Below are 18,413 nucleotides of genomic sequence, written 5' to 3' on the forward strand. Positions count from 1 at the left end.
AATATATTGGGAATTCAAGAGACCAAACTCTCGAGCCTTAGCCAGTTTGCTGTCAAAGCTATGTGGGGTAATTTTAACTTCAAGGTTCCTTCTTCTTCAGTCTCTGGACGATCTAGAGGCATCCTTACCATTTAGGACCCAAGATTCTTCGAAAGTAGTGTACTATTTCCTTTGATAATATGCTTATTGTTGAAGGAGTTTTTGTTGGCCATGATACTAAGATCTTTTTTATTAACATTTATGTACCTCAATAAAGGGTAAAAAAGAAACGATTGTGGCATTATATTCACAATTTCATGTCGAATAATGCAGGCGAATTCATTGTTTTTGGAGATTTTAACTTCGTTCGTTTCCTTCATGAAAAATATGGTTCGAGTTTTAAACACTTAGATGCGACTGACTTCAATTGTTTTATTCAAGATTGCAATCTAATTGATATTAATTTCGGTGGAAGATCATTCACTAGGTTCAACAAGTCATTCACCAAATGATCTTTGGTAGATAGATTCCTTGTTTCGGATGGCATTTTGGCCTTGTTTCCTTCTCTTTCCGATTTCATTTTATCAAATTTGTGGTCGGATCATTGCCCTATCATCCTTCGCAATGAGATGATAGATTACAGTCCTATCCCTTTTAAACTTTTTCACTCGTGGTTCGAGATTGATGGTTGTGATGATGTAGTTACAAAGGCGTGGAATGATAATTCTTTGCTACAAAGCAACAACCCACAACATCGATTCAAAGATAAATTAAAGCAAGTGAAAGAGGCTCTAAAAACTTGGTATAAGGCACACACACGTCGAAACATTATGGAGAAAAAGAAAAATTACTCCAAGAAATTGAATCCATTGATTCACGCCTTAATGGGGCTGCTGACCCATTCCAACTTGCTTCAAAAAGATGTGAATGCATAAATGCTCTAGAAAAAAATGGATTCTTTGGAGGCAAGTAACGAGACTCAAAAATATAAAAAACATGTACACTCGTTGGGAGATGAGAACAAATTTTTTTTCCACACGGCCATCAGCCGAAAAAGGAAAAAGTTACAAGTTGAAGGAGTCATGTTTGATGGCATTTGGATCTCCAATCCAGTTCATGTGAAGGAGGAGTTTCAGTAATTCTTTATAGTTAAATTCAAAAGTTTGGCTCATGCTTCTTTAATTCATCCAAGCCCTCATAATCGAACTTTACCATCTGAGAAGAATGACTCGATCGGTGTAGTTTTCATAGAAGCCAAAATCAAGATGGTTGTATGGTCTTGTGGGAATGACAAGTCTCCCAGTCCGGACGGATTCATGTTCAATTCATGAAGCATTTTTGGGAGCTCATCAAGTAAGATACGATCAATATGGTACATGACTTTATGATTAATGCTTTTATCCCTAGAGGTTGAAACAGCTCGTTTTTTTCTCTTATTCCAAAAAAGAAAATCCGATTCATATTCAAGACTTTTGACCCATTAGTCTAATTAGAATCCAATATTAGATAATAGCAAAGATTTTGGCAAATAGAGTTGCTTCAGTGATTGATGTGGTAATAGGCCCGAATCAGACAGCATTCATAAAGGGCAGGAAAATCCTAGATGGTCCTCTCATGATTAATGAAGTGATTTCTTGGTGAAAAAAAGCGTAAAAGAAGGCATTGATGTTTAAAATCTATTTTGAAAAGGCGTCTGATACTGAAACGACCCGTCCTAATCCATAAGGATGAATACAATAACATATGTTAACATTGCGAGGCATTTGATCTCTATATGATACATTTTACAAACATTGCTTTCATTTTTAAAAGACAAACTTTCATTACAACGAAAGTTGACAGGCATGCATATCATCTCATAATATATCCAAACTATGAATGACTTATTATTAATCTTGATGAACTCAACGACTCAAATGCAACGTCTTTCGAAATATGCCATGAATGGTTCCAAGTAATATCTTTAAAATGAGCAAATGCTTAGCGGAAGATTTCTTTAATACCTGAGAATAAACATGCTTACAAGTGTCAACCAAAAGGTTGGTGAGTTCATTAGTTTATCGTAATCAATCATTTCCATAATTTTAATAGACCACATGAATTCATTTCATTTCTCATAAACATCATGCATGCATATAGCAATCTGCATAAAAATCATTCATATGGATTGAACACCTGGTAACAGACCTTAACAAGATGCATATAGAATATCCCCCAGTATACAGCGCGCAGCTAATATACTAAATAATACCTCGAAGTACTAAAGCATCCATACCCTTGATGGGGATCGTTGGGCACGATAGATCTATCTTTAGGATTCGCGTCAATTAGGGGCCATTTCCCTAATTCTTAGGTTACCAGACTTGAAGGGGCGATATTCAGTTTAATAATCCAACCATAGAATGTAATTTTGATTACTTGTGTCTATTTCATAAAATATTTATAAAAGCAGCGCATGTATTCTCAGTCCTAAAAATATATATTGCAAAAGCATTTAAAAAGGGAGCAAATGAAACTCACAATACTGTATTTCGTAGTAAAAATACATATGACGGCATTGACAAATGCAAGGTTGGCCTTGGATTCACGAACCTACATTAAGTATATATATATTTATATGTTGGTTAATATCTATCTAACAATTTAGGTCAAGTCGTAGTGTATCACAATCCTAATGCTCGAGATTATCATGCAAAATTCAACAAAAGTCAATTTGACCTAAATGACTTTAAAAATCAATACATGTTTATTATATAACTTAAATAGTCGTTTTATATTTAAATATATTTATCAGATGTTATTAAAGTAAATAATACAAGTCATTTATTAATAAATAAAAATTTATATTAAAATTTTTTATATGATAAAAATATGCTTTTATATATCTTAAGTAATATAGTTTATATATTTCACTTAATATCATAAAAATATAGTGGTATGTATTATTATATTACATGTGGTAAAAATATCTTTGTATTACATATTTTTTGATAAGATAATATTGATAATAATAATAAATAAAAGTTGTATTATTTTGTAGTAATAATAATTATTATTATTCTACTAATAATAATAATAATAACAATATTTATATTTACTAATAATGATAACAATTATGATAAAATGATAATTCTAATCATGATAATTTTAATAATAACGATAATTTTTAAATAATAATATTTATATATAACAATAATAATTTTAAAAATGATAATTTTTAATAATAATACTAAAATTATAGTAATAATGATAAATGATAATTTTAATGAAAATAATAGTTTTAATATTAATGATACTTTTAATAATAATATTGATAAAAATAATGAAAACCATATTTTTATCTAAATCAATATCATACAATATTTTAATTTCATCATGATATTTATACTCGTTATTTCCTAATCGATTTGTTTAATAGCTTTTAGTCCACTTTTAAATCGCATTCATAATAATGATAATAATAATAGCAATTATAATAATTAGATGATACTAATATTAGTTTTAATGATAATGATAATAAATATTATAATAATATTAATGATAATACTAATAATAATAATAATAATAATAATAATAATAATAATAATAATAATAATAATAATATTAATATTAATATTAATAATAATATTAATCTTAATAATAATAATAATAATAATAATAATAATAATAATAATAATAATAATAATAATAATAACGATATTATTAATAATAACTTTAATAATAGTAACGATAGTAATAATAATAGCAATAACAATTTTTAATGATAATATTAATAACAATAATGATAATAATAATAATAATAATAATAATAATAATAATAATAATAATAATAATAATAATAATAATAATAATTAGATAATAATAATAACGACGATAATAACGACGATAGTAATCATTTTTAATAATAATACGAAAATTAATGATAAATTCAGTTAGTCATATCTTTTACTCCGTTCATCGAAACCACACGACTTCTAAATGAAAAGTTATTAATTTTTCGGCCACTTTTCAACGACATGCATATCATATACCTTATCTCAGTAGCATATGTATTAAATTCATGATTTATCATAAATTATATAACACATTCAAACATGCATAATCATATATACTCGAGCACTAGTCAGGGATACACTATTAATATATAAAAGATAAGATATGAATGCTCACGTTTCAATATTGAGATTCAATATTGCAGGAAAGTACGTAGATGCAACGGAGATGATAAACACTAGTTTGACCTCGCGAGCAATATCCCCGAACAATACCCATAACCTCCTTAGCTATAACCCATAATTTCCTTAGCTCTATCCCGCTCGAAAAATCATTTTGAAATTATTTGGACATAACCTCGTCGTAGTATTTTATGTATAATACCTAATAATAATAATAATAATACTACTACTAATAATACGATTAATAATAATAATATTAATCTTAATAATAATAATAATAATTATAATAATAATAATAATAATAATAATAATAATAATAATAATAATAATAATAATAATAATAATAATAATAATAATAATAATGAAATGTCCCGTTATTATTGATTAAAAACGTTCCATATTAATTGATTTCGTTGCGAGGTTTTGACCTCTATATGAGACGTTTTTCAAAGACTGCATTCATTTTTAAAACAAACCATAACCTTTATTTCATAGATAAAGGTTTTAAAAAGCCTTACGTAGATTATCAAATAATGATAATCTAAAATATCCTGTTTACACACGATCATTACATAATGGTTTACAATACAAATATGTTACAACAAAATAAGTTTCTTGAATGCAGTTTTTACATAATATCATACAAGCATGGACTCCAAATCTCGTCCTTATTTAAGTATGCGACAGCGGAAGCTCTTAATAATCACCTGAGAATAAACATGCTTAAAACGTCAACAAAAATGTTGGTGAGTTATAGGTTTAACCTATATATATCAAATCATAATAATAGACCACAAGATTTCATATTTCAATACACATCCCATACATAGAGATAAAAATCATTCATATGGTGAACACCTGGTAATCGACATTAACAAGATGCATATATAAGAATATCCCCATCATTCCGGGACACCCTTCGGATATGATATAAATTTCGAAGTACTAAAGCATCCAGTACTTTGGATGGGGTCTGTTAGGCCCAATAGATCTATCTTTAGGATTCGCGTCAATTAGGGTGTCTGTTCCCTAATTCTTAGATTACCAGACTTAATAAAAAGGGGCATATTCGATTTCGATAATTTAACCATAGAATGTAGTTTCACGTACTTGTGTCTATTTTGTAAATCATTTATAAAACCTGCATGTATTCTCATCCCAAAAATATTAGATTTTAAAAGTGGGACTATAACTCACTTTCACAGATTTTTACTTCGTCGGGAAGTAAGACTTGGCCACTGGTTGATTCACGAACCTATAACAATATATACATATATATCAAAGTATGTTCAAAATATATTTACAACACTTTTAATATATTTTGATGTTTTAAGTTTATTAAGTCAGCTGTCCTCGTTAGTAACCTACAACTAGTTGTCCACAGTTAGATGTACAGAAATAAATCGATAAATATTATCTTGAATCAATCCACGACCCAGTGTATACGTATCTCAGTATTGATCACAACTCAAACTATATATATTTTGGAATCAACCTCAACCCTGTATAGCTAACTCCAACATTCACATATAGAGTGTCTATGGTTGTTCCGAAATATATATAGATGTGTCGGCATGATAGGTCGAAACATTGTATACGTGTCTATGGTATATCAAGATTACATAATATACAATACAAGTTGATTAAGTTATGGTTGGAATAGATTTGTTACCAATTTTCACGTAGCTAAAATGAGAAAAATTATCCAATCTTGTTTTACCCATAACTTCTTCATTTTAAATCCGTTTTGAGTGAACCAAATTTCTATGGTTTCATATTGAACTCTATTTTATGAATCTAAATAGAAAAAGTATAGGTTTATAGTCGGAAAAATAAGTTACAAGTCATTTTTGTAAAGCTAGTCATTTCAGTCGAAAGAACGACGTCTAGATGACCATTTTAGAAAACATACTTCCACTTTGAGTTTAACCATAATTTTTGGATATAGTTTCATGTTCATAATAAAAATCATTTTCTCAGAATAACAACTTTTAAATCAAAGTTTATCATAGTTTTTAATTAACTAACCCAAAACAGCCCGCGGTGTTACTACGACGGCGTAAATCCGGTTTTACGGTGTTTTTCGTGTTTCCAGATTTTAAATCATTAAGTTAGCATATCATATAGATATTGAACATGTGTTTAGTTGATTTTAAAAGTCAATTTAGAAGGATTAACTTTTGTTTGCGAACAAGTTTAGAATTAACTAAACTATGTTCTAGTGATTACAAGTTTAAACCTTCGAATAAGATAGCTTTATATGTATGAATCGAATGATGTTATGAACATTATTACTACCTTAAGTTCCTTGGATAAACCTACTGGAAAAGAGAAAAATGGATCTAGCTTCAACGGATCCTTGGATGGCTCGAAGTTCTTGAAGCAGAATCATGACACGAAAACAAGTTCAAGTAAGATCATCACTTGAAATAAGATTGTTATAGTTATAGAAATTGAACCAAAGTTTGAATATGATTATTATCTTGTATTAGAATGATAACCTACTGTAAGAAACAAAGATTTCTTGAGGTTGGATGATCACCTTACAAGATTAGAAGTGAGCTAGCAAACTTGAAAGTATTCTTGATTTTATGTAACTAGAACTTGTAGAATATATGAAGAACACTTAGAACTTGAAGATAGAACTTGAGAGAGATCAATTAGATGAAGAAAATTGAAGAATGAAAGTGTTTGTAGGTGTTTTTGGTCGTTGGTGTATGGATTAGATATAAAGGATATGTAATTTTGTTTTCATGTAAATAAGTCATGAATGATTACTCATATTTTTGTAATTTTATGAGATATTTCATGCTAGTTGCCAAATGATGGTTCCCACATGTGTTAGGTGACTCATATGGGCTGCTAAGAGCTAATCATTGGAGTGTGTATACCAATAGTACATACATCTAAAAGCTGTGTATTGTACGAGTACGAATACGGGTGCATACGAGTAGAATTGTTGATGAAACTGAACGAGGATGTAATTGTAAGCATTTTTGTTAAGTAGAAGTATTTTGATAAGTGTATTGAAGTCTTTTAAAAGTGTATAAATACATATTAAAACAATACATGTATATATTTTAACTGAGTCGTTAAGTCATCGTTAGTCGTTACATGTAAGTGTTGTTTTGAAACCTTTAGGTTAACGATCTTGTTAAATGTTGTTAACCCAATGTTTATAATATCAAATGAGATTTTAAATTATTATATTATCATGATATTATGATGTATGAATATCTCTTAATATGATATATATATATATATACATTAAATGTCGTTACAACGATAATCGTTACATATATGTCTCGTTTCAAAATCATTAAGTTAGTAGTCTTGTTTTTACATATGTAGTTCATTGTTAATATACTTAATGATATGTTTACTTATCATAATATCATGTTAACTATATATGTATCCATATATATGTCATCATATAGTTTTTACAAGTTTTAACGTTCGTGAATCACCGGTCAACTTGGGTGGTCAATTGTCTATATGAAACCTATTTCAATTAATCAAGTCTTAACAAGTTTGATTGCTTAACACGTTGGAAACATTTAGTCATGTAAATATCAATCTCAATTAATATATATAAACATGGAAAAGTTCGGGTCACTACAAATAATAATAATAATAATAATAATAATAATAATAATAATAATAATAATAATAATAATAATAATTATAATAATAATAATAATAATAATAATAATAATAATAATAATAATAATAATAATATATGTTTAGAGAAGTGAGATTGGGATCAAGAAATGAATGAGTGAAACTGAATCAGAATTTGATCGAGCTTTATACACATTGCCTGTCCCCCACTGCCATGCGATCGCATGGGTTCAAGGGTGTTTGCTCGCATGGCCCTCTGATCCAGCTAACATCCATTAATTTTGAGGTTGCCGACAGTTTTTAATAATTAATAAATATATATATATATATATATATATATATATATATATATATATATATATATATATATATATATATATATATATATATATATATATATAATATTTATGCTTAAGGTTAACTTGTAAATTTAGTTCCAATGACTCGTACGTTAACACTCGACTAAAGTCCCGGTTTTGGTTTTTCAAATGATGTCTCTACGCTTAGAAAACTTGTGTTAAATAATACGCAATGTGTACCTTTATCGATAAATAGGCTTAAATTGCAAATAACCTATATCCTTCTAAATGTAACTTGAACGTTCGAGCGTTTTGGTCATTTGCTTCTATAAATCGACATCTCATTATATATACATAAGTATATAATAGTATTATTTAAATAAAATATTTTATAAATAAATTAATATTAAATCTTATTACATTGGTATATATATATATATATATATATATATATATATATATATATATATATACTTTCATTTTGAAATATAAATTCGAAATATTTATTTAATAATATAAAATTTAGTTTTTTGAAACTAATTATATTTCAAAGTTCATTTTAGAATCGTTTAAATAATAGAAATTATTATATCATATCACGCTTATGTTTTTGAAACCATATGTATATATATTTGTAATATTTATAATACAAAGCTTTAATTAAGTTTTTCAAATCTCATAAACAAATTATCTCATAAAACGTTTTAGCAATAAGGTTCTTTTAAACTGAAAACGTTTCTGTACGTTTGAAACTAAAATAACTAAATATGATAATTGGTTTTCCAAAACTAAGTATAATTAAAAATCATTTTTGTTAAAAGATTAAAATAATGGAAATCGTTATATCATAAAACGTTTTAGGAAGGTAAAATTATATATTATTATAATAGGTTTCAAGTTTTTAAATTACAATTTGCTGTTGAAGCGTGGGATAAGATCCAAAGGTTAAATAAACTTATGAAATTATCTTAATGTAAAATGTCGATTTACTTAACTTGTCGATACCTATTTTCTAAGTTATCTATATTCTCTAATTTCACTTTCACCTTAACAAATATGAAAACTAAATTGTTATTTTATCAAAAGTAACTAGGGAATTATTGTAAAGCTTGCATTAAAAATCAAACAGAAATTTCCACTAACTTTTGTCTAACACTCGTTAATTAACATCTTGTTTTCACTTGTATATCACTTTACCAATTTTTTCGAATATCGTTAAAAAGGAATAATTTCTCAAATCAATGTGGACCTCGTAACAGAGACCCGTAACAAATTCATCATGTATCTGATAATTCAATCATTTGATATTATCTTTAATTCCGTCGATAAATATATTAAATAATATATTGAAACAAATACGTTCATGTAAAGTATTAAACATCCAATACTTTGTTAATGTTTTCAATAATATTTATATATATAATCATATATGCACATCCAGTTATATATATATTGTTCGTGAATCGTCGAGCACGGTCAAAGGGTAATTGTTTACATGAATATATTTCCAAAACTTTCAAGACTCAACATTACAGACTTTGCTTATCGTGTCGGAAACATATAAAGATTAAGTTTAAATTTGGTCAGAAATTTTCGGGTTGTCACAGTACCTACCCTTTAAAGAAATTTCGTCCCGAAATTTGATTGGGATGGTCATGGCTGACAATAAGTATGTTTTCATGACGCATACGAGCTAGAAATTAGAGTTTTAGAGTTTTATCATCATTGAGTAATATAGATATAACAATTTGATTTTGTGAAGAGTACGAGTGAAGCTATCACAAAAGAGTGAAATGAGTAAATGCAGGTTTGTCTTAACCGATGACGTAGTCACGGTTGATTTCTGGAAATCAAGGAATATGGAGGAAATCTTCGTAATAAGATTTGGTTCTTCGGTAATTAAGGAAATTAGGATCCTCTTTGGTTAAATGCGATAATCTGTCTCGATTGCTCTGTCTGATATTTCGCTATAAATGCACCCCCTTTGTTTCCTTATTTCCACAACTCACATCTTTTATTCTTTCTTCCTCAATTCATACTTTAAAGTATTCGTTAATATGCTCCATCCCATTCTGATTCTTGATATACTCCTAAGTTTCATATCTGTCGTTCTTCTTTTTCATCTACCACCGGAGGATTTTATTTACTTTTACTATTACCTTGGGGTTATAGTGTTTTTAATTCTCCCGTGTCTTTATGTTGCAATACATAATGATATACATAGTTTGTAATTTAAGTATTGTTGTCGGGCTTTATACCTTCCCTTATATTTCAAAGTCCTTGCTTCTGTCTTCTATAATCATTGTCATCCACAGTTAATGCTCTCTCCTATTTGCTGCAATTTATACTCCAATTTCTATTTCAGAGCTTCATTCTTTTGTTTTCTCTTCTTGCCATTAAGCACCGTATGTAATGGTCCAGAATTCGTCGATATGAATTTCGGAATGAACATAGTTAATGTTGAATTTGTAATGGCACGATCTTGATTTGTCAAATTACCAGAATATCCGGAAAAGACCGAATCATCAAGAAAATATTTTCTTGATATTTTTAGAGATTAAATAGAATACCAGAGTCATGTATTATGGCACATGATGATGGTATGGTCTGTGAATCATCATGTTCCATTAGAAACTCAGCATGACTTACCGTAATATAATCACGTTGATTAAGTGTCATTATATTATACTAACTCATGCTTCAGTTCCCAACAATACTTCAAAAACATTCATATTTTAAACTGAAGGTTTCAGAATTTAGAAATTAAAATAGTTTCTTTTATGATGTAACACAGATAGCGCGAAGAGGTAAATGATTTCGGATAACAATAGTTATGAAGATATCTTCAGGAACATCGAAGATATTTATATTGAAAGATATGATGATATCTTAGAATTTCTAACATCGATGGATGATGATGAAGATTTGTCCTTAAAGGTTTAAAGTCATGAGCAAGGTATTCGATAATAATTTCAGCAGACACTGAATCATTTAGATTCTTTAAAGGCAGGTTTAGTCTTTGTGATTTGTCCACAGCCTCCTTCATGGTTTGCTCAATCCGTTTTCCAGTTCTAAACCTTCTCTTTTTCTGAGCTTTGCCAACATACTATTCTTTATCATCAAACTTTTGACTGTTAATATCGTTTACAGTTTTTGCTGCTTCATCAGCATTTTTCAAACTTTCGAGAACTAGTTCGCAGTTTAAGGTGTTTTTCAGAAACTTCACATTCGAAGTATGTAAGTCTTGGAGATAGACGTTATATGTATATATATATAACTGTTGGCGTAGAATTGCTGCGAAATTCAAGAATAATGATTCAAGCTTTTTGGTATGGCAACTACTATTACAAGATGCAGATGAGTACATGATAGGGTTTCAATGAATATGTATAGTGATTTTTCAGAGAGGCTTGAAGATCAATGAAGCTGTTGGTAAGTTTACTGCTAATGTGGCGAGATATAAAAGGTTCCTCGGTAACAATGATCTAGGGGTAATGGTTGTAATAAGGCTTATTCGAATGAACAATTGAAGTTGATTTGCTGGAGCTGTGACAAAACTGTCTATTTTGAAAAGGGATTGAAAAGTTATTTTTAGTAATAAATGCCAAAAGATCTGACACGGATACGTGTTAAACTATGACTTTGGTTTCGAGAGTTTTTCAGGTGCATGACCATTGGTAACATGTGGTTGGATCATCATCTCGATTGTTCATTATTGAAGTGTCTTCAGGAATTTTGAGGGGTTTGAACATAGATTGTAATTGTTAATCTACATATGATGTTCTAGGATTTTGAATGATACAAATATTTTTCTGGGTTCTATGAATAGAAATGATGTTCTAGTACAGTTTTGAAGTCAAAGTATAGCTTTGAAAGACATAGGAATCTAAAAGTGATGATACCGGTTATATCTCGAATTGAATTCTGGGATTTCAAAATCAGAATATGTAATTGGATTTGAATGAGTATGGTTGTTTTGATTTCTGTAAAAGAATGTATATTGTTGGGAAAGTAGGGAGTATAGTGGATGATTTGCTGAATCAGAATCTAAGAATGTAACATATTAATTGTGAATTTATATATCTTTCGGGTATTACCTACCCGTTAAAAGTTTCACAAGTAATCTTTTGTACGAGAGAATTTTATTACAATTTTTATGAAAATATTAATATGTATATTTTCTTCAAATGTAATACAGATTTAATGAGTTAATATCGTATTAAGCTCATTTGATTTTCAGCTGGAACTAGAAATGAATAATCTCTAAAACTTTAGAATTTACGTAATCTTCGCGGATTATTTCTTCAACGTAAATGAAATCATGAATCAATATTTCATTATTCATTGTTATTGATTTATCTTCAATGAATGATGTTGGTGCTCGTGGAATTCTTGCGAACTTCGCAAGATATGAATGATGATTTTCTAGAAAATTTCGAGTATATCGAAAATGAAAGTGTAAAATCGAACATGTATTTGAATAATATACTTGGTTTATTATAAAATGGAATCTATTGAGTTGAAGCAGATTTTAATGATTGTTAAGTTGTTAACGAAGAATGTACATCATAGCATATTAATGATTAGAATTTGCCGAGTATTATCTACTCTTTAAAATTCACATGTAATAGCTTAGTACGAAAAGATATATTGTGGTTTAAAAATTTATATATATAAATTATACATATAAATTCTTCAGAGGGAATGAGTTAATACTTCATAACTCGTTATTATAATATATCTGTTGGTGATAATGGTGTTGATATCTGAGGTGGTTATAGAGTTTACGGAATTTGTGGTGTTGTAGGCGTTGCTTATAACGACCCGTCCTAATCCATCTGGACGAATACATTACATTTGGTTATATCGCGAGGTACTTGACCTCTATATGATACATTTTACAAACATTTCATTCGTTTTTAATAGACAAACTTTCATTTCTTCGAAAATTGACGGCATGCATACCATTTTATAATATATCCAACTATAATTGACTTAATAATAATCTTGATGAACTCGACGACTCGAATGCAACGTCTTTTGAAATATGTCATGAATGACTCCAAATAATATCTCTAGAATGAGCAAATGCACAACGGAAGATTTCTTTCATACCTGAGAATAAACGTGCTTTAAAGTGTCAACCAAAAGGTTGATGAGTTCATAAGTTTATTGTAAACAATAAAAAATTCATCATTTTAATAGACCACAAGATTCAAATACAGTACACCTATCTCGTGTACGAAACCATTTTCATAAATCTTAGTAATCGTACACATATCTCGTGTACAAAAATATCATACACATAACCCATGTATAAAATCATTCTCTCAATATATAACATTCACTTTTCATTCATTGCTTGGCTTGGTAACTGACCTTAACATATAATTCGCATAAATAATATCGCCAAAAACAGAACATCTCGTCTGTATAATATATAAACCTCGAAGTACTAAAAACCACGCCCACTAGCTCTTCCGTCTAGTGAACATTCTGGGTGGGGGTGTTAAACCCGGTAGCTACCTTTAGGATTCGCGTGAATTAGGGCCATACCCGTTTCTAATTCTTAGGTTACCAAGCAATAATAATCAGGGGAAAAATATTCATAACAATTAGTGGCAATTATCACGTCCAACTAATTCAATAATAATCCACAGAACTTCTGTCTGCATAATAATTCATTCGAGGAATGTTTTGCTTGTGTCTATCTCGTCAAACATTTATAAAAGCATTTCATGTATTCGCAGTTCAAAAATGTATCTCAAAAGCATTTAATAAATCAGTTGTAAAAACAGCGCATGTATTCTCAGTCCCAAAAATGTAAAGAGTAAAAGGGAGTAAATGAACTCAGCTAGTGTATTTTGTAGTAAAAATACATATGACTATATTGAACAACTAAACAATGCAGGGTTGGCCTCGGATTCACGAACCTATATCATTTGTGTATATATATTAATACACATACTCATAATCGAATAAGTTTATATATATAACTTATTAAATGATGTTATTTTTATATTAATAATATATTTATATTTCATTTTTATATAATAAGAAAATATTTTGTTATGTTAAAGGTGTTGAATATACATATTTATCTATTGTATTCGTTTAACCAAACAGTAGTTCTAATTATACTAAGTTAATATTGGTAATGATAAAAAAAAATAATGATAATAACGTTATTAATATACTTATGTTAATATTAATAGTTATACTATTTTTAAAAATGATAATAATACTAATTTTTATGAAAGTATTAATAAATTGTATCGTTTTTATAATAATATTAATAATACTAATCATATTCATAATATTGATAATAATATTAAAATGCTAAGATTATTAATATTAGTATTTACTTTTAGTAATGCTAATGATAATATTAATACTAATATAATATTACTAGCAATGATAATGATAATAATAATAGTAGTCATATTTGAAATTTTTACTTGTTAGTAATAATAAATGATAACTTTTATTATGTTTATCATAATACTAATAATAAGCCTAATAATATTAATAATAATAATAATAATAATAATAATAATAATAATAATAATAATAATAATAATAATAATAATAATAATAATAATAATAATAATAATAATAATAATGATACATATATTAGTAATAAAATTAGTATTAATAATTATAATAATAACAACATTTAGGATACTTATAACACTAATTATAATACGAATTATAATACATATTCTAACAATATTAATGATTATAATGATAACAATAATAATTATATTTATAATACTAATATCATTAATAATCATAATAATTACTAATAATAATAATAATAATAATAATAATAATAATAATAATAATAATAATAATAATAATAATAATAATAATAATAATAATAATAATAATAATAATAATAATAAAATATAAATGTGTATACCCTTTTGAAAGCTTTCCTAAAAAAATTGCCCACAAGGGGGCTCGAACCCGCGACCTCCTGCTCACCCATCAAACACCCAACCAACACGCCATGACTGTTTTTCAGTTTAATACCCAAACAAAATTTTTATAACTCGTTTCTTTCTGTTATGCTTCATATCTTTAATCTATTTAACCCGATAATTATCTTCTTCCATCCTCATAATTAAACACTTTGGCCCAATAAAAAAAAAGATTACGTCCAGTAATTTGATGAGCCCAAACTATAAAATAGATAAGCCTAACGTTTATTAAGAAAGAAAAGAAAGCATCGGTGTGGTTGAGTATGATTAAAACAGAAAAAAATAATACTCCGTAATACAGTAGCCGTTCCTTTTTTTTCTTTCCATCATCATCATCTTCTTAAACATTATCATCATTGTTTTAAATCTAAAATCATCATCTTCGTAAACTCAACATGTACCGTTACCATCATAGATATCATTATCACTGTACAGCAGTAATTTAATGGGTTGTTTGATAATGGTTTCGAAAACAGAAAGGAAGAAGAAAGATTAACGAGCAGCTGTAGGTGCAACAGTTCAAATGGTTTAATGGGTGGTTTGATGGTGGATTTTAATGGTTGTGGGTCTTTTTGAACAGTAAACAAGGTGAACAAGTGATTTGTTGTGGTCGGAATGGAAGACCGAAGGTGATGATCAAGGGTTGTTGTTGGTAGGTTGTAATCGAAAAAAAAATATAACCAGTCCAGTTGTAATAAGGAGGCAGCGAATTAGTTAAAGGTTAATGGTGATGCCTCTTAGTTGTCGAACCCTAACAGAGATATAACTAGGAAACACTATTAGTAGGTTTAAAGGATTGGGTTTTAAACATGTTGATAGAAAACAAAAGAGTATAGCAGTTGCAGCAGTTTAAACACAATGATTTATGAAGGAGAAGAAGGAAGGTGAAGAGGTGGTGACGTGTGGTGATCATAGGTGCTTCAAGGTGGCGAGTAAGGATAAGATGATGGTGTTTGTGCTGATCATGAAACAAGAAATGGCGAGTTCACGGTGAAGAGGATAGTGGTACGGTGGTGGTGGCGTATGGAGGAAGCCGGAGTTGATGACGATCGGTTGAAGGAGATAGAAGATGTGAATGAATGGTTTCTATGATCATATCACCAGGATTATATGTTTGACAATCATATAAAGTAAATAAATATAATAATGATAATTAATATAAAACGTGTACTAGTACAGTAGCCATCACTATATTTGGTTTTTAATTACCGACAGTTTTCATGGGGTGTGTCCATTGCTAAATAGTTACGGCTAATTTAATTCGGAAAAATCCCATATTTTAAAATTAAGTCCATTTATTTATTTCAGTCATTACCTGTTTGAAATCTAATCAAAAAGATTCGATAATTACTTATTTTCTGTTCCATTTTATATGTACGGAGTACAAAAACTTAGATTGAAAAGGTAATAAAAATATTTATCAAAACTATAATCTTTTTAATCAAATTTTTGGACCAACTTTTATTTTAAAACTTCATATATATATATATATATATATATATATATATATATATATATATATATATATATATATATATATATATATATATATATATATATATATATATATATATATATATATATATATATATATATATATATATATTAGACCTATTTTAAAAATAATTAAACGTCAACCGAAAGTTACAGACATTTACCATTTAAGCTCAAAATTTAATATATTTAATATACACTGTATATATATAAATAGTATTAAATAACAAAATTTACTACGCAAATAAATATATATTAAATAATTAAATTAAATATAACAATATATATATACAAGAAATATACATATAAAATAATAGTTTTTATTACAATGGAATTTATTTTACATATTTATTTATAACAATAAATGTATATAGTAGTTTATTAATGTTCATGTTATTATATATATTATACATATATTTATATATACACATATTTATATATATCCACATATTTACAAGCAATGTTCGTATATCATCGGGAACAGTCGAAGGTCACATGAATATATGAAAATAGTTCAAACTTTTTGAGACTCAACTTTACAGACTTTGCTTATCGTGTCGAAATCATACAAAGATTAAGTTTAAATTTGGTCGAAAATTTCCGGGTCATCACATTGCTGGTGCCGGTAATACTGTTGATGATGTCGGCGGTACTGTTAGTGCTGGTGATGCTGACGGTACTGCTGGTGCTAATGATGCTGACGGTACTGCTGTTAATGCTTGTGTAACATGTGTCGTTTGTAAATCACGCATTATTCCGGTCAGGGTTTCTATTCATCTGATTTATGGTTAAGGCTAGAATAGATAATCTCTAAGACTTTAGGGATTACATAATCGCCGTAGAATATTTCTCCAATGAAGTTATGAATTAATACTTCATCGTTTGTTGTTGTTGGTATTCCTTGGTATCTATAGGGCGTATGACATTGGTACTCGTGGGACAGATTGTAAAGTTGAGGTTTATGACGCGGTTGTGGTTGGTGGTAATGGTACTGTTGGCGTTGATGATGGTGGTTCTGTTGATGCCGGTGTTGCTGTTGGTGCTTGTAACCTTTGCACCATGTTCTCTAAAGCCACTACCCGAGCGCGAAGCTTGTTGACTTCTTCTATTATATCGGGGTGATTGTCGGTTCGAACGAGTAGATGAATAAGATCTAGAATTTGAGATAGTATATAATCATGACGAGATACTCTGAAAATGAGAGAGAAAATGGTGTCTCGAACATGTTCGCCTGTAAGTGCTTCAGGTTCATCGCCAAGAGGGCAATGTGGTGGATGGAAGGGATCACCTTCTTCTTATCTCCAATGATTTAGTAGACTACGAACCCATCCCCAATTCATCCAGAATAGATGATGGCTAATTGGTTGATCTATTCCGGTCACACTACTTTCGGAGCTTGAGTGAAACTCCATATCAGAATCCGAGGGACTTGAACTAGTGGCGAATTCCATTTTGTACAATTGAATAAAGAATTTTTTGATATGAAATGATTTCCGGTTATCAGATAGTATTCTAATTATATAGAATATCTATATATATAGACCAAATGATTTCGTAGATTACGGAGGAATTTGCAGAATATGTCAGGCAAAGTTTACAGTAATAGATACGCTAAGATATGAATTAGTAGATACGCTAAGATATGAATTTTGTCTATACATTATTCATGCAATCAATGAAGTAAAATGTGTCTAGACTAAGAATGATAAGCATGTAATTTTCCGACAAGAAATGATAAGCAAAACTTTTGACATGCAGACACGGTCGAAGTCCAGACTCATTAATGCATCTTAATATCTATCAGTTAGACACACTAATGCTAGACCTGGTTTGCTAAGACCACCGCTCTGATACGACATGAA

The 18,413-nt window shown here is 28.6% G+C and overlaps 1 protein-coding gene across 1 annotated transcript in view; it reads left to right on the forward strand.

Moving 5' to 3' along the window:
- Positions 1-929: 929 nt before the first annotated feature.
- LOC139888406 (uncharacterized) overlaps positions 930-18,413 on the forward strand; it is a 62,039-nt gene continuing 44,555 nt past the window's right edge. The window contains exon 1 of the mRNA XM_071871415.1: positions 930-1,114. Within this exon, the coding sequence (XP_071727516.1) occupies positions 930-1,114 (185 nt within the window). The remainder of the gene's footprint in view (positions 1,115-18,413) is intronic.

Source organism: Rutidosis leptorrhynchoides, chromosome 2 (genome assembly GCF_046630445.1).
Source record: "Rutidosis leptorrhynchoides isolate AG116_Rl617_1_P2 chromosome 2, CSIRO_AGI_Rlap_v1, whole genome shotgun sequence".
Taxonomy (NCBI): domain Eukaryota; kingdom Viridiplantae; phylum Streptophyta; class Magnoliopsida; order Asterales; family Asteraceae; genus Rutidosis; species Rutidosis leptorrhynchoides.